Below are 15,138 nucleotides of genomic sequence, written 5' to 3' on the forward strand. Positions count from 1 at the left end.
CTGGCTTACAAATGACTTCAGTTTACTGTTACCCTGGTTCTTTCTGATGACATCTTTTCAACTTGAACTAATTGGCATTTCTTTCCATACTTCTATGCTTAGATAGAGAAATTGACCAGCAGAGTTTATTACTTATAGGTAGATGACATGGGTTTCTGGACCACTGCTGTATGGATGACTCATTGGCGGGTCCAGTACCTACTCTGAATCTAATCAGCTTTTGCTCTGGGCTTAGGAACATGCTATTTGTGGCGTCCCCTTCAGAGGGGACTGTGAGATGTCCAAAACAAAAATAAACAAATAAAACCCCTAAAGCTAACAAAAATTCATCTTTATTTTTAAAGGGGAAAAAAGAAATAGAGGGGGCTGTGGGAAAGCAGGTATTGCAAAATATGTCTCTGCTTTTCTTCTGTATTCTAAGCTTTAAATATCTTGTGACTGTGTGATCTACACCATGTCTCTTCAGAGCTTTTGTCTTGCATCTTCTATGTGCTGAATGGACATATCCACCTAGATGACCCTCTATCACCGCAAAGTTAGCAAGTTTAAAAATGAAGTCATTTTTTTCCAAAACCACTTCTCACTCTGTACAGAGTAGCTAGGTTCTTAGTCTCTACATTTCCTTTTCAATCCTGTTTTCCTCTTTCATTTCTTTCTATATCGATTGGTCACCAAGATGCCTCATCTTCCTTTATAAAATCTCTTGCATTGGTCCCTTCTTCTTCATTCACATTGATACATTCACATTTATCCTGGCCTTTTGCGCCACACGCTTGTATTTGCCACAGTCTCTTCACTTACTTCCTTGGTGCCTTTATCTCCTTCAGCACAACTTCGTTAGAGCTGCCAGGGTAATCTTTGTATTCTGTTTTATCATGACTCTTAGCTCTGACCACTGTTTCTTTCAAGTTGATTGTAGATATTTATTATAAATATTTTTCTGTGATGTTAATAGGTATGGTAAGGTAGTTGTTGAAATTTTATTCCCAACAATGTAGGGTTTTCTTTCTATCTCTGATAATGAAGGAGTGATGATAGTAGGTAAATTCCAACATCCATAACAGCAAGGAAAGAATGAGATGGATTTTGATATGCTAGTAAGGAAAGATCTTCCAGCTCTCTTGTTAAGTAAACACACACACACACACTGCACGTGTACATACTTTAAAAGAAAAAAGTTTGAAAGTATATACACCAAATTAGCAGTATTTACTTCTTGTTTTGTTGAGTCAGAGTCTCACTCTGTCGCCCAAGCTGGAGTGCAGTGGCACGCTCACTGCCACCACAGCCTCAACCTGTTGGGCTTAGGCGATCTTTCTGCTTCAGCCTCCTAGGTAAATGGCTCTATAGGTGTGTGCCACCATGCCTAGCTAATTTTTTGATTTATTATAGAGATGAGATCTCACCAAGTTGCCTAGGCTGGTCTTGAACCCCTGGGCTCAGGCAATCCTCTCGCCTCTGCCTCCCAAAGTGCTGGGGTTACAGAAAATATTTACTTCTGAGAAGAAAATAATATGGTTTAGCTGGGTGTGGTAGCATGCACCTGTAGTTCCAGCTACTTGGAAGGCTAGGCGGAAGGATTGCCTGGAGCCCAGCAGGTTGATGCTGGGGTGGCTGTGAGCATGCCACTGTACTCCAGCCTGGGTGATGGAGTGAGACTTCAACTCAAAAAAAGAAAAAAAAAGAAATAATATGGTAAGGGAGGGCATATAGAGGGAACTTTGGTTTTTGCTCTTCTTAATTTAGAATTATTTACTTTACTTTTTTTTTTAAACACTGACATTTATTTACATTTTAATCTTTAAAGGAAGTTTGCTCTTTTGAGATTAAAAAATATTTAGATAATCTGAGTTAAACAGAATCAGGAAGCATTGTAGGTTTTTACGGAATAGCAATAGTCATCAACCAAGGGGCCTTTATTTCCACATAGAAAGGCAAGAACATCAAGTTATGTGAAGAGTGAAAAATATCAATCATTGGAACTTCTAATATTAAGGGTAGACTTGTATATAAAATTGGTTACTTCTAATGAAATAGGTTGTCAAACAATTAATAAAAATGAACAGTTTTTTTAATGACATAAATACCCTCATCATTGAATATAAGATTTGTTTACCTTAAATATTACTTAGAAACTTAGAAATGCTAGCCAATTTCATAGGCTTATTTAAAATATATATATATATATATATATATATATATATATATATATATAGAAGTGGTTTAGTAAATGGCAAATGCAGGTTGGCATTGAGTGACGTAATTCTTAGAGTGCCTATCTTTAAAAATGTAAAAAATTGGCTGGGCACTGTGACTCATGCCTATAATCCCAGCCCTTTGGGAGACTGAGGCAAGAGGATTGCCTGAGCCCAGGGGTTCAAGACCAGACAGGGCAACTTGGTGAGACCTCATCCTCTACAATAAATCAAGAAAAATTAGCCGGGCATGGTGGCACATGCCTGTAGTTCTAGCTACTTGGAAGGCTGAGGTGGAAGAATTGCCTCAGCCCAACAGGTCAAGGCTACAGTGGCCACGAGCATGCTACTGCACTCCAGCCTCTGTGACAGAGTGAGACTCTGACTCCAAAAAAAAAAAAAAAAGTAAAAGATCATCTGACTTTACATATTTTAATTTGTAGTTTTTTTTTTAACTTTGTCTTAAAGCTGTCCAGACCAAATCAAAGAAGACCTTAGCCAAACCCAATATAAGGAATATTGTGGTGGTGGATGGTGTTCGCACTCCATTTTTGCTGTCAGGTACTTCGTAAGTATGAAACAATCATGTTATTTGTTCCTTCTTTTAAGGTACTTTAAAAAGTGATCTTTGTAAATGTAATCCAGTAAGTAATAATATTACTAGTGGACTAACATCTGGGTAACATTTTATGAAATTGATATAGAATAACCAAGCCAGTAGTAAAAATCATATGACAAAAAATTTCCTTTTAATCTTTCTCATGAACAAGCCTGGTGTGGTTTTAGCTTGAAATAACCCTATTTTGAAAACCTAATACAGGTCCAGATAGCTTGCTTCCAATAAAGGAAATGTCCTTTCCTTTTCTAGAGACAAGTACATTATCTCGGTACTTGTCTACTTGCCTCCTCGGAAGTTTGAGTGCTAATAATGTGGGTCCATGGGCATTCTGAAGGGCCTATAATCTACTGTTTTGGCGTCCAGGAAACGATTACAATCGGAGTTGACAGGGCTGGTCCATACCCCTGGCTTAGCACAACCCCAAGTCTGTGGGACCAGAATGATGCTAGACCAGCCTCCAAATTCCTCACAACCAGAATGCTCTTCTCTGTGTCCTTTCTGCTTCTTTTCTGTCTCCAATTCTGTCCAAAAGCTGATAATTTGATAATGGACTTTGATAACTAGGCTTAAACTGTTAGTTTTATTCTGTTTAAATTGTTTTAATGTTTTTATTTTGAATGGGTAGTCACTAACTTTAAAAAATGCTGAGGAATGTTAGATACCTGTTAAAAATAATGAGCCCTGGCCAGACTTGGTGGCTCAGTTTATAATTCCAGCATTTTGGGAGGCCAAGGCGAGTGGATTGCCTGAGCCCGTGGGTTCGAGACCAGCCCGGGCAACTTGGTGAGACCTCATCTCTACAACAAATCAAAAGTTAGCCAGACATGGTAGTGCATGCCTATAGTTCCGACTACTTGGAAGGCTGAGGTGGAAGGATCGACGAATCCAGCAAGTCGATGCTGAGGTGACTGTGAGTGTGCCACTGTACCCAGCCTGGGCAATGGAGTGAGACTCCAACTCAAAAAATAATAATAATGAGCCCTTTCTCTAGGTACTAATATGAAAGATGTAAGGTTTTGATGATATGTTAAGTGTAAAAAGCAAGGTGCAGAGCATTGTGTATAATATGCCATAATTTGTGAAGGATATACACCTTTGTGTGTGTGTGTGTGTGTGTGTATACACATACAAACAACAAATGCTCATTTTTAAACAGGTGGTTTAAGGCCTAGAAAATGTTTTTATAGAAGTAATGCTATAAGTAAGTGATAGTAAAGTTTCTTCATTCATCTTACTTTATCAACACAGTAATCTACTTAACAGTTTCTTTCCCTAATCTCTTTCCTATACTGACACAATAACAGCAGGAAGAAGGGGAGATGGGGATCCTCCTTGTACTTAGCAGCAATAAAGTTGAAAATGAAAGTTCCATCAAGAGACAAAAGTTTTTGGCTAGCAAGACCATTTTTTTTTGTAAGGGCTCTTTGTGTGTTATGTAAGTGTTTGATGCCAACTGTTTTATTAGTTGTTAAAAATTGCAAACATAACTCAATTTAATTTACTTTTGTTATTTAAATATTTTATTTGATAGTGTTGGCATGAAGTCTGATTTGAGGTTTTCAGCACATTAGTGTGGGGTCTGTTCCTTTCATTGTTGTGTATTATTGTGTTTTAGTTTAATTCAAGATCCTGATTGAGAAAGAAGATAAAGTTCAGGAGCAATTTTGTGGTATAGAGAAGAGAAAAACTTTCAGTAACATAAGAAATGAAAGTTAACAGGGAAGAAAGGATTAAAAGTTTTTTTTGAGGAAATACTCATGTAAAGAACAAACATGACTAAAAAATAACATAGAGGGACAATTTATAAGGACAACAGTTTAGTCATATTATTTCTTTATTTTCTTTTTTTTTTTTTGAGTCAGAGTCTCACTCTGTTGCCCAGGCTGGAGTGCAGTGGTATGCTCACGGCCACAACAGCCTCGACCTGCTGGGCTCAGGCAATCCTTCTGCCTCAGCCTTCCAGTTAGCTGGAACTATAGGCACGTGCCACTACACCCAGCAATTTTTTGATTTATTGTAGATATGAGATCTCACCAAGTTGCCTAGGCTAGTCTCAAACCCGTGGACTGAGGCAGTCTTCTCTCCTCCACCTTCCAAAGTGCTGGGATTATAGGCGTTAGCCACCGTGCCCGCCCTAGTCATGTTATTGATGTTAAGACTGAGGTGGCAAATCAGCCTTCTTTAATAGAAGATCATTACCTAGGTGGAAAAAGATCTTTTTCTGTTTAATTTGGAGAAAATTTTCTTTCAACTTGAGTGTTATTTGGAAGATTTCCTTCTTAGAGGTAGGGGCATTTGGGAAATATTCCAAAAATAGACTCTAGCAGTGGAATTCAGGAGTCTGTCAGTCACTCTGGTAGGAGTATGGAAACATGAGGGAATAAAGTTTGTAAATGATAAATAATTTATGGTTTAGGTATTTTCAAATTGACACAACTTTCCCCCTAATTATTCTGTTCTAAATTTGAGGAAACTTGCTTTACCTATGAAAACTTTGGAAAACTACTGTTGATTCAGAGTGAAAATACAATTTTTTTTGATTTTTAGATTTTAGTTTTCAGGAACTTGAAGAATGAATTTTCTTATTTAATCTAATGGTTAAATCTTTGACTTAAAAATAAAGGGACTTTGCTGGGTGTGGTGGTTCACACCTGTAATTCCAGCACTTTGGGAGGATTACTTGAGGCCAGGAATTTAGCCTGGGCAATAGTGAGACACCGCTTCTACAAAAAAAATAAAATAAAATAAAAGGAATTTATTTTTGGTATTTAAACAAATAAGTAAGTAGAGTTCATATCCAGATCTTGGTTTTTAAATAGCATTCTTCAATGAAAGGATCCAGGACTTCTTAGAAGAATGACTAGGGCTGGGCCAGAGAGAATACAGGATGATCCGGGAGCATGTTGTAGCGCCAGAAAGTAAAGAAAGTCTTAAAAAACAAAAAAGATAGGACTGTGTCAAAAGGATGCAGGACTAACCTGAAAGGGCTCCCAGTCACCAAAGTTGGAACAATTTGAGCAGTAAAATATATTGCAGTAGTCTTGGATCATAACCCAAAAAATAAAATAAATACCCTTAAGTCTAAGCTGATATAAGTAAATGATTAGATAAATAAATGAGAAAGATGGAACAAATAAGAAGATTTTCAATTAATAAATATAGAAGGAATGAGGAAAATAAATCACAGTTGGAGTAACACATAATAACTGCTCCAAGCAAAATCTATAAAGGAATGCTAAAATTAGATGAAATATTAAGAAACAGGGTATTTGCATAGGGTCAGAGCATCTCCTCTAAAATATTTATGAATTGCTGTGGATATTGTCAACATATGCTGGCAAATTACTTCTTCCATTAGGAAGTAGAGCTTAATTGTCCCCTTGAGTGTGGGCTGGACTTAGTAACTCACGTGTAACAAACTGAGTACTGGAAGGGAAAATAGCAACTTTATTAGTGGAGTGAACTGGCAGATACCACTTGAACCAAAGGACCAAGGTGACATCACAGGTAGTAGTCATGTTGATATCATGCGCTCCCTATATGGAAATAATGTGAAGAACAATTTACCTCTCTGATATTCTTCCTCCAATCTATAACCCTAGAATTCAAGTGTCAGGGTCATGAAAGACAAGGAAAGACTGAGAAACTGTCATAAATTCCAGGAGACTCAGGAGGTGTGACAATTTAAATCAACGTGGTATCTTGGATTTGATACTGGAAAAGAAAAAGGACATTAATGAGAAAACTGGTGAGATAAGATAAAGTTAGTAGCTTAGTGAAGATTATTGTGCCAGTGTTCGTTTCGTTGTTGTAATAAGCACATCATGGCCATGTAAGATGTTAATATTAAAAGAAGCAGGGCAAAGGGTATACAGACTCTCCATTCTGCCTTTGCAATTTTTTTTTTTTTCAAGTCAGGGTCTGGAGTGTAGTGGCATGATCACAGCTCACTGCAACCTTGAACTCCTGGACTGAACAACTCCACCCTCCTCAGCCTCTTGTGTAGCTGGGACTTCAGTCATGTGCCACCATGCCCAGCTAATTTTTTAATTTTTATTTTATAGTGACAAGGTCTTGCTGTGTTGCCCAAGCTGGTCTTGGACTCTTGGGTTCAAGCGGTCCTTCCCCTTTGACCTCTCAAAGTGCTGGGATTACAGGTGTGGACCAACGTAACTGGCCTCTCATTTTTTTTGAGTTGGAATCTCACTCTTTCACCCAGACTGGAGTGCAGTGGCTGCTCCCAGGCCCCGCAGCCTCCACCTGCTTGGCTCCGGCGATCCTTCCGCCTCAGCCTTTCAAGTAGCTGGAACTACAGGCGCACACTACCATGCCCGGCTAATTTTTTGATCTATTATAGAGATGAGGTCTTGCCAAGTTGTCCAGATGGGTCTTGAACCTGCGGGCTCAGGCAGTCCACTCATCTCAGGCTCCCAAAGTGCTGGGATTACAGGCTGAGCCACCAAGCCCGGCTTTGGCCTCTCTTTTTAATTCTTTTATAAATCACAAATTCCTGCAAAGTAAAAAGTTTCTTCAAGAGTCTTAATACATGCCATATATCCCTTTAGGTATTACAAAATGAATAAATAATATACTTTAAAAAAAGTTTTAAAGAAAAGGAGACCTCAAAAAGTAGGGTTTGGCTTTTTTTGGGGGATGTTTAGTTTTTTTTTGTCTTTGTTTTTGAGTCCGAGTCTCACTCTGTCACCCAGGCTGGAGGGTAGTGGCTTGCTCCTGGCCACTGCAGCCTCAACCTGCTGGGCTCAGGCGATCCTTCCACCTCAACCTTCCAAGTAGTTGGAATTACAGGCACATGCCACCATGCCCAACTAATTTTTTGTTTTGTTGTATTGTATGAGGTCTTGCCAAGTTGCCCAGGCTGGTCTCAAACCTATGGGCTCAAACAGTCCTCTCACCTCAGCCTCCCAAAGTGCTGGGATTATAGGCGGGAGCCACCGCACCTGGCATGGGGGTGTTTGGTTTTAAAGAATAAATGTCATGCTGAACAATAAGGTATTGGGTAACATTTTTGTTAGATTCTTAGCAAGCTCAGTAGGAATTAAGACTTGCCAGATTTTAAAGGATGACAAATAGTGAAGTCACGCTACTTCTTAATTTGAAATGGTTTACTGCCTTGATAAAGGTAATCTCTGGATATTTCAAATAGAATGAAAAAACATTGAGGCCTTAGGGTTTTGGTTTAAATTATTTATTTTCTTTCTCCAGATATAAAGACCTGATGCCACATGACTTGGCTAGAGCAGCACTTACGTAAGTAAATGCAGTTTTGTTTTAATTCTTATTTCATTTAAGGCACTTTCTCCAGTTTTTTTCTTTCTTTTTTTTTTGGAGATGTAGTTGGAGTTGGAGTCTTATTCCGTCCCCTAGGCCAGAGTGCAGCGCCACACTCACTGCCATCCCAGCGTCGACCTGCTGGGTTCAGGCGATCCTTCCTCCTCAGCCTTCCAAGTAGCCGGAACTGCAGACGCCCTGCTAATTTTTTTTTGATTTATTATGGAGACGAGGTGTCACCAAGTTGCCCGGGCTGTTCTTGAACCCGTGGGCTCAGGCAATCCCCTCACCTTGGCCTTCCAAAGTGCTGGGATTACAGGCTTGAGCCACTGCTCCTGGCCATGATAGTATTCTTTAGTGAGTACCCTTGCTAACCACAGGCCTAGATTGATCAGCCTAAACACAGTATACATATTTGATGATTGTCTTGGAACTTCAATACTGCATAAGGATAGCCGAACAGATCATATAGATATTTATTTAGAAAGAAGCCTAGAAAAGAGACCTGAAGATTCATGTGCAAACCAAGTAAAAATGTAAAATTAGGTGGGATTAAATGAGATTGGGTTGGATAAATAATTTGGTGAGCGTCATTAAATGTATTGATGTTTCTAGTAGAATAATACATAAGGCACTACCTCATTTATTTTCCATTGTCACTTTGCCTGTGTGTCCTCAATCAGCCATAGTTTTTTCCTGGTTTAGAAAAACGTTTCAGTTGACCTTTCTGCTCATTCTAACTCTAGTCCTATTTCTCTTCTTCCTGCCTGACTTTAAGCAGGAGTGAAAGTAGCAATTGATTCTTTTTTCTTCCTGTTCATTTCCTTTCCCTAATTTTATATTAATCATTTCCATTACGATTTCTTTACAGTAACCATACTTTGGAATCTTCTCTTGATGTTGGCTTTGTGATTGCAACATGTACCAGTCTTTTCTCAGGCCTCTGTCTCTTTGTACTCTCTAGCATTTAACTCTATAAGCTATGCTCAGCCATCTTCCTTTGGCTTCATATTATACCTTTATGATTTTCCTTCTATCTCCTGAATGATTCTTCTCCACTTTTTAAAAAACGGAATCTCTCCCTCTTTCTCTTTTTCAAAGGTATTTTGCAAGTTTCAGTTCTTAGAACTTAATATTTATCTGCATTCTTTCCCTTAAAAATCTCATCTACTTACATTTTTTTGTTTGTTGATGTAGAAGACTCCTGAATCTCCAAATTTGATCTCTTAGACACCTCGAGCTCAGCATGTCAAAAATCAAGATAATCTTTTCCCCCAAAGCTGGCTTAGTTTCCTATTTTTGATAATGGTGCCATTATGATTCCAGGAAGTTTGTAAGTTTTCCCTCAACTTTTTATTTTGAAAAATGTCACATGTACAATAAAATTGAAATAACCCAGTGAACACCTGAATACAGTCCACCTAGATTTAATGTATATATATTTTTTACCATTTTGCCATATTTACTATATCTATGTGGTTTGAACCATTTGACAATAAGCTGCAGACCTCATGACATTTCAACCCTAAACTTCAGTGTTTATCTCTTAATAAGAAGGATCTTCCCTGTTAATCACAGTACCACTATCATAGCTAAGATGGTAACAGTGATTCCATGATAACTTCTAACATCTATTCATAGTCAAATCCCCCTCAATTATTCTAAGAATGTCTTAAATGTTTATTTTTATTTATTTATTTATTTTTGAGTTGGAGTTACACTCTGTCACCCAGACTGGAGTGCAGTGGCCACTCCCGGCCACTGCAGCCTCGACCTGCTGGGCTCCGGCGATCCTTCCGCCTCAGCCTTCCAAGTAACTGGAACTACAGGCTTGTGCTACCACGCCCGGCTAATTTTTTTTGGTTTATTGTAGAGATGAGGTCTCGCCAAGTTGCCCAGATGGGTCTCGAACCCGCAGGCTCAGGCAATCCACTCACCTCGGCCTCCCAAAGTGCTGGGATTACAGGCTGAGCCACCGAGCCTGGCTAAATGTTTTTTTTAACCAAGACCCAGTCAAGTTTCATATTACAAATGGATATATCTCTTTTGTTTCTTTAAATGTTAAACATCTTCTTTCTTTCCCCTGCCCTCATGGCATTGACTTTTTGAAAAGTCCAGGCCATCTGTCCTATAAAATGTTCCACATTGTGAATGTTTCCTTATAATGATATTTTGCTCTTGTCTGAATATCCTGTGAACTAGAAGTTAGTTGTAGGGGTTTGATTAGATTCAGGCTAAATGTTTATTGGTAAGAATGCTTCATGGGTAACATAGTATATCACATCACATCAAGAGGCACATGATGTGTGATGTTAAATCTAACCACTCAGTCATGGTGATCTGATTGCCAAATCTTTTGGTTGTAAAGGTACACTTTCCCCTTTGCAATTAGAATTAGTAAGTAATCTGTAAAATGTTGTTTTAGCACCATGCAAATATCTTGTACTCCAGTAACCTCTTATCAAATGGTTTTTAGCATCTATTGCTCATTTTTGCCTGAATCACTTATTACATTGCAGATTACATATTTATGAGTTTTGTAATTATTTTATTCCTCCCTCATTTATTGGTTGGCATCTTTCTGTAAAGAAAAGCTTTCCTTTTTATTTTCATTGATGAGGATTTATGGATTTTTGTTTACTTATTGGGTTATAGCCAAGTTTAGTCATTACTTGTTTAAAAACTCAAATTGTGCCACATTTTATCTGTGGGAGCTCCTTCAAGTTGACTTCTTTGTCCCTTTTGTAGTTTAGTATTATTGTTTGAGGGATAATTTGCATGCAATCAAATGAGCAAATTTTAAGTGTATAGTTTGATGACTTCTGACAAATGTGTATACCATGTTTCTGTTTTTGACATGGTCCCATTTGTTTGTGAGTGCTTCCTTACTTTTGTCACAAAGAAGATGAATGAGATTCACTTTGTATTTTGCTTCAGACTTGGTTTCAGGCAAAAATGTATTTCTTAAAAAAATTCTTGTTTCTTTAATAGGGAATAGCATTCAGAAATCAAGTTTGGATTCAAGGAGTTCTCATTCCTACTGGAGTGTTATTGGTTCTAGTTTGTATCCCTGGGCAGAACTAGAATATGTGTACTATTTCAATTTTATGTTTATATTGATGTTTCACATTTCAATTGAACATACCTGAGATTTTACTTCATCTTTGATTTTATATTTGTTGCTTCTCTTTTTACTGAAAATTTGGTTCCTACTAACATTCACTAACAATAATGTTTACTTATCTATTTTATCCTATTCTAAATTATTATTTGTTCTTCTTCTCTAACTTCTCAATACTAATTGAGCATCAAATGTTGATTTTTAAAGTCACTCTTTCATTCATATCTTCTTTGATAAGGTGCCAAATGCTTGTGAAATTAAAGAAAAGAAGTCAGGTGTGGTACTTGTAATCCCAGCACTTTGGGAGGCTGAAGAGGGAGGAGCACTTGAGGCCAGGAGTTTGAGACCAGCTTGAACAATAAGTGAGACCCTGACTCTGCAAAAAATAGAAAAAGTACCTGGTTATGGTGCCAAGTGCTTGTAATCTCAGACACTTGGGAGGCTGAGGCAGGAGGATCACTTGAGCCCAAGAACTCCAGGTTACAGTGAGCCATGAACTTGTGGTGGCCATGAACGTGCCACTGCACTCCAACCTGGGTGACAGAGGGAGACCCTGTCGGAAATAAAACAAAACAAAAATAGAGATATAGACTCTTCCCTTTTTTTTTTTTTTTGAGTTGGAGTCTCAGTCACTCAGGCTGGAGTACAGTGGCATGTTCATGGCCACCACAGTCTCAACCTGCTAGGCTCAGGCAACCCAAGTAGCTGGAAGAACAGGTGTGTGCCACCATACCCAGCAAATTTTTTTTTAATTGTAGAGACGTGGTCTTGCCATGTTGCCCAGGATGGTCTCGAACCCATGGGCTCAGACAGTCTTCCTGCCTCTGTCTCCTAAAGTGCTGGGATTACAGGCGTGAGCCACCATGTATGGCTTCTCTGCCCTTCTAAATTCAGAGCTAACTTTTTTAAAGTACCGTGTTTTATGTAGTGATTCTGGTACTGCCTTGACGTGTGAAATGCTTCTTTGCTTTGGATTTCTGCTTCCAGGGGTTTGTTACATCGGACCAATGTCCCAAAGGAAGTTGTTGATTATATCATCTTTGGCACAGTTATTCAGGAGGTAAAAACAAGCAACGTGGCTAGAGAGGTGAGTAAGACAAACTTTATATTGTTCAAAGATTGATAGGAAACTGTCTGAATTCAGAGTAATAGAATTGGCTGTACTCAGTAGCTCACACCTGGAATCTCAACGCTTTGGGAGGCCAAAGAAAGAGGATTGTTTGAGCCCAGGAGTTCAAGAGCAGACGGGGCCACATAGAATTCATCTCTACAAAAAAAAAAAAAAAAATTAGTGGGGTGGTGGCATACACCTGTAGTCCCAGCAACTTTGGAAGCTGAGGGAAAAGGATCATCTGAGCCTAGGAAGTCGAGGAGGCTGCAGGCTATGATTGTGCCACCATACTCCAGCCTGGGGGACAGAATGAGACTCTAAGCAAAAAAAAAAAAGTAATATAGTTTACTTTATAAAAGCCTTTAAAATCTTTCAAGTTTATTTGACCTAAAATTGATTTTGCAACTTGAATAATAAATGTTATTTAATATTTACAAGACTTATACTATAAATCAGATGACATGCAGTATATTGGTAGATATTTATACTTACAATAAATCAAGTCAGCTATCTGAGCTGGTTTAGGAAATGTTCATTTGTCTGTCTCCTGTGTGAGGAAAATAGAGATTCTGACAAAGTGCAGCTGGTGTTACTTTTAGTAATGTTAGATATCACGGTTTTCTATTAACTTAAAATTTCAACAGTTTGCGAAGAACTAATTTCTTAATCTGTTTTTGTTAGTTGGAAGTAGCCTTGCTTATTCATTTGTTCCCATTGACTAGATGGCATGTAGGGCAGGTTTTTTTTAAAACTGTTTCACAGGGTTGACTTTTATCCTAGTTGGCACAGCTCCATGTAGTGTTTATTGGGTAACTAGATAATGATAGGCCTTGGAAGTTCTGTGACGTGTCCTGCAGGCATTTCACAGTCAAACACATCTTCTGGGCTTTGTTTCAATTTGAAAGTGATTATTTGGATAAAGTTGGCATCAAACCACATTTCTGTATACTAAGCACTTTCCCAGTTTCTGGCCTGTGCTTACTACGTCTTTGTGTTCAGTATAGTTATGAGGGTAGTAACTTCTATCACCGTTGGCCGAGAGAGAAGGGCAGATGAGCAGGACTGGAAGTATTAAACCTGCTGAAAGCCTGGCATTACTGAGACCCATAAAAATTTGCTGAATGTTATTGAGGGGCAGGAAAGAAGAACAGGAAGAGATTTTTTTCCCCCTCAGAAATTTTTTTTCCTTGGATCTTCACATTTCTGAATATATCAAATGTGGCAATTTTATGAGTACATCAAGCTGTTCACAATACATTTTTAACTTTTGCATTTGAAAATAACCAAGTGACTTTTATAACAGCACTGAAAAAGTAAACATTAAATTTGTTTGTTTTCTCTATATTTCATTCTTTCCTACAACCAAAGCCATCATGTTTTTCTCTGAATTTTTTCCTGGAAGTTTTATATCCATATGCATATCTCAGTTGTTGATTGACATGAAGTGGATTCTGTCTCCCTCCCCTTTACTAATATCAGTTATGTTGTATTTCATGTAGTTTTTGCAATTTCTGCAGGTAAAAGTCGAGTTGAGGGGATATGTTATGAGAATGTCACTTTATTGTAATCTAAAAGCTAACGTAATTTCCAGCTAAAGATTTTCTTTAAGACCTGTTGTCTGAATTCATACTGCTAATGTAAATCCTAAAGGTCTTCTAAAAAACCATCTGACTTTGTTGAAGTGGCTCAGTATATTTTCCTGCTCTTCCCCAGCATATTTTCCTGCTCTTCCCCTTAACCTCAGTTAGGGCATCTTTTTTCTTCATGCCTTGAGAGCGATTCAAACTTTAAATGGAAGCATGTGGACAGGGGTCACCAGCAGCCACCTCTGTTTAAAGCTCCTCTAGTCCTGGGAGTCAACTAGGGCCAAGGGCGGCACGTGGTAGAAAGGCCCTTATGAGGATCTGGCCGTTGTGACCGGAGTACCCTTACACTTGCCCTACTGCAGAGCTCTCCTCTCCTGCCCCTGAAGACTTGCCTGTCTTCCCTTGGGATCAGTTTATGTTGAGAGGTTGATGTGCAGCTGCCAGGCAGTAGTTTTCAGCAAAGTAGATTGGGTACTTTGTGTCAGGCCTGCCTGGAAAGACCAGAAAAAGGTCACATTGCACATATGCTACTGGACATTTCTATTTCTATAGATTATGGTGAGCAGTATAAAAGTAATATAAGTATAGAGGCAAAAATCTGTTCAGAAACATTGAACCTCTAATCTACCTTGGAAATGTATTTATTTTACCAAATTATAGGAGAGTTTGTATTCTGAGGATAATTAAATAGTTTCATTAAAAGACCACTAACTGATAATAAATTCCCCATAATGGAATCCAGAATTTCATAGTAAATAGCATGTGAGAGGGTATATATTTTGTGGGGAGGGAGGGTTGGAAGCTTTATTTTTTTATTTTTATTTTTATTTTTTTTGAGTTGGAGTCTCACTCGGTCGCCCAGACTGGAGTGCAGTGCCGCTCCCGGCCACTGCAGCCTCGCCTGCTGGGCTCCAGCAATCCTTCCGCCTCAGCCTTCCGAGTAGCCGGAATTACAGGCATGAGCTGCCACGCCCGGCTGATTTTTTTTTTATTTATTGTAGAGATGAGGTCTCGCTGCCCAGGCGGGTCTCAAACCCGCGGGCTCAGGCAATCCACTCAACTCAGCCTCCCAAAGGCGCGGGATTACAGGCTGAGCCACCGAGCCCGGTGGAAGCTTTATTTTTTTTAATTTTTATTTATTTATTTATTTTTTTGAGTTGGAGTCTCATTCTGTCGCCCAGACTGGAGTGCAGTGGCCGCTCCCGGCCACCGCAGCC

The 15,138-nt window shown here is 38.8% G+C and overlaps 1 protein-coding gene across 1 annotated transcript in view; it reads left to right on the top strand.

The window, feature by feature from the left end:
• Positions 1-15,138, top strand: part of LOC103272354 (trifunctional enzyme subunit beta, mitochondrial) — a gene marked incomplete at its 3' end in the record, with an annotated part of 37,630 nt that overhangs the window by 11,506 nt on the left and 10,986 nt on the right. Inside the window, exons 4-6 of the mRNA XM_008069869.1 lie at positions 2,664-2,763; positions 8,038-8,082; positions 12,212-12,311. Of these exons, the coding sequence (XP_008068060.1) occupies positions 2,664-2,763; positions 8,038-8,082; positions 12,212-12,311 (245 nt within the window). The remainder of the gene's footprint in view (positions 1-2,663; positions 2,764-8,037; positions 8,083-12,211; positions 12,312-15,138) is intronic.

The sequence above is a fragment of the Carlito syrichta genome, unplaced genomic scaffold (assembly GCF_000164805.1).
Source record: "Carlito syrichta isolate Samal-C Ts95f unplaced genomic scaffold, Tarsius_syrichta-2.0.1 Scaffold312243, whole genome shotgun sequence".
Taxonomy (NCBI): domain Eukaryota; kingdom Metazoa; phylum Chordata; class Mammalia; order Primates; family Tarsiidae; genus Carlito; species Carlito syrichta.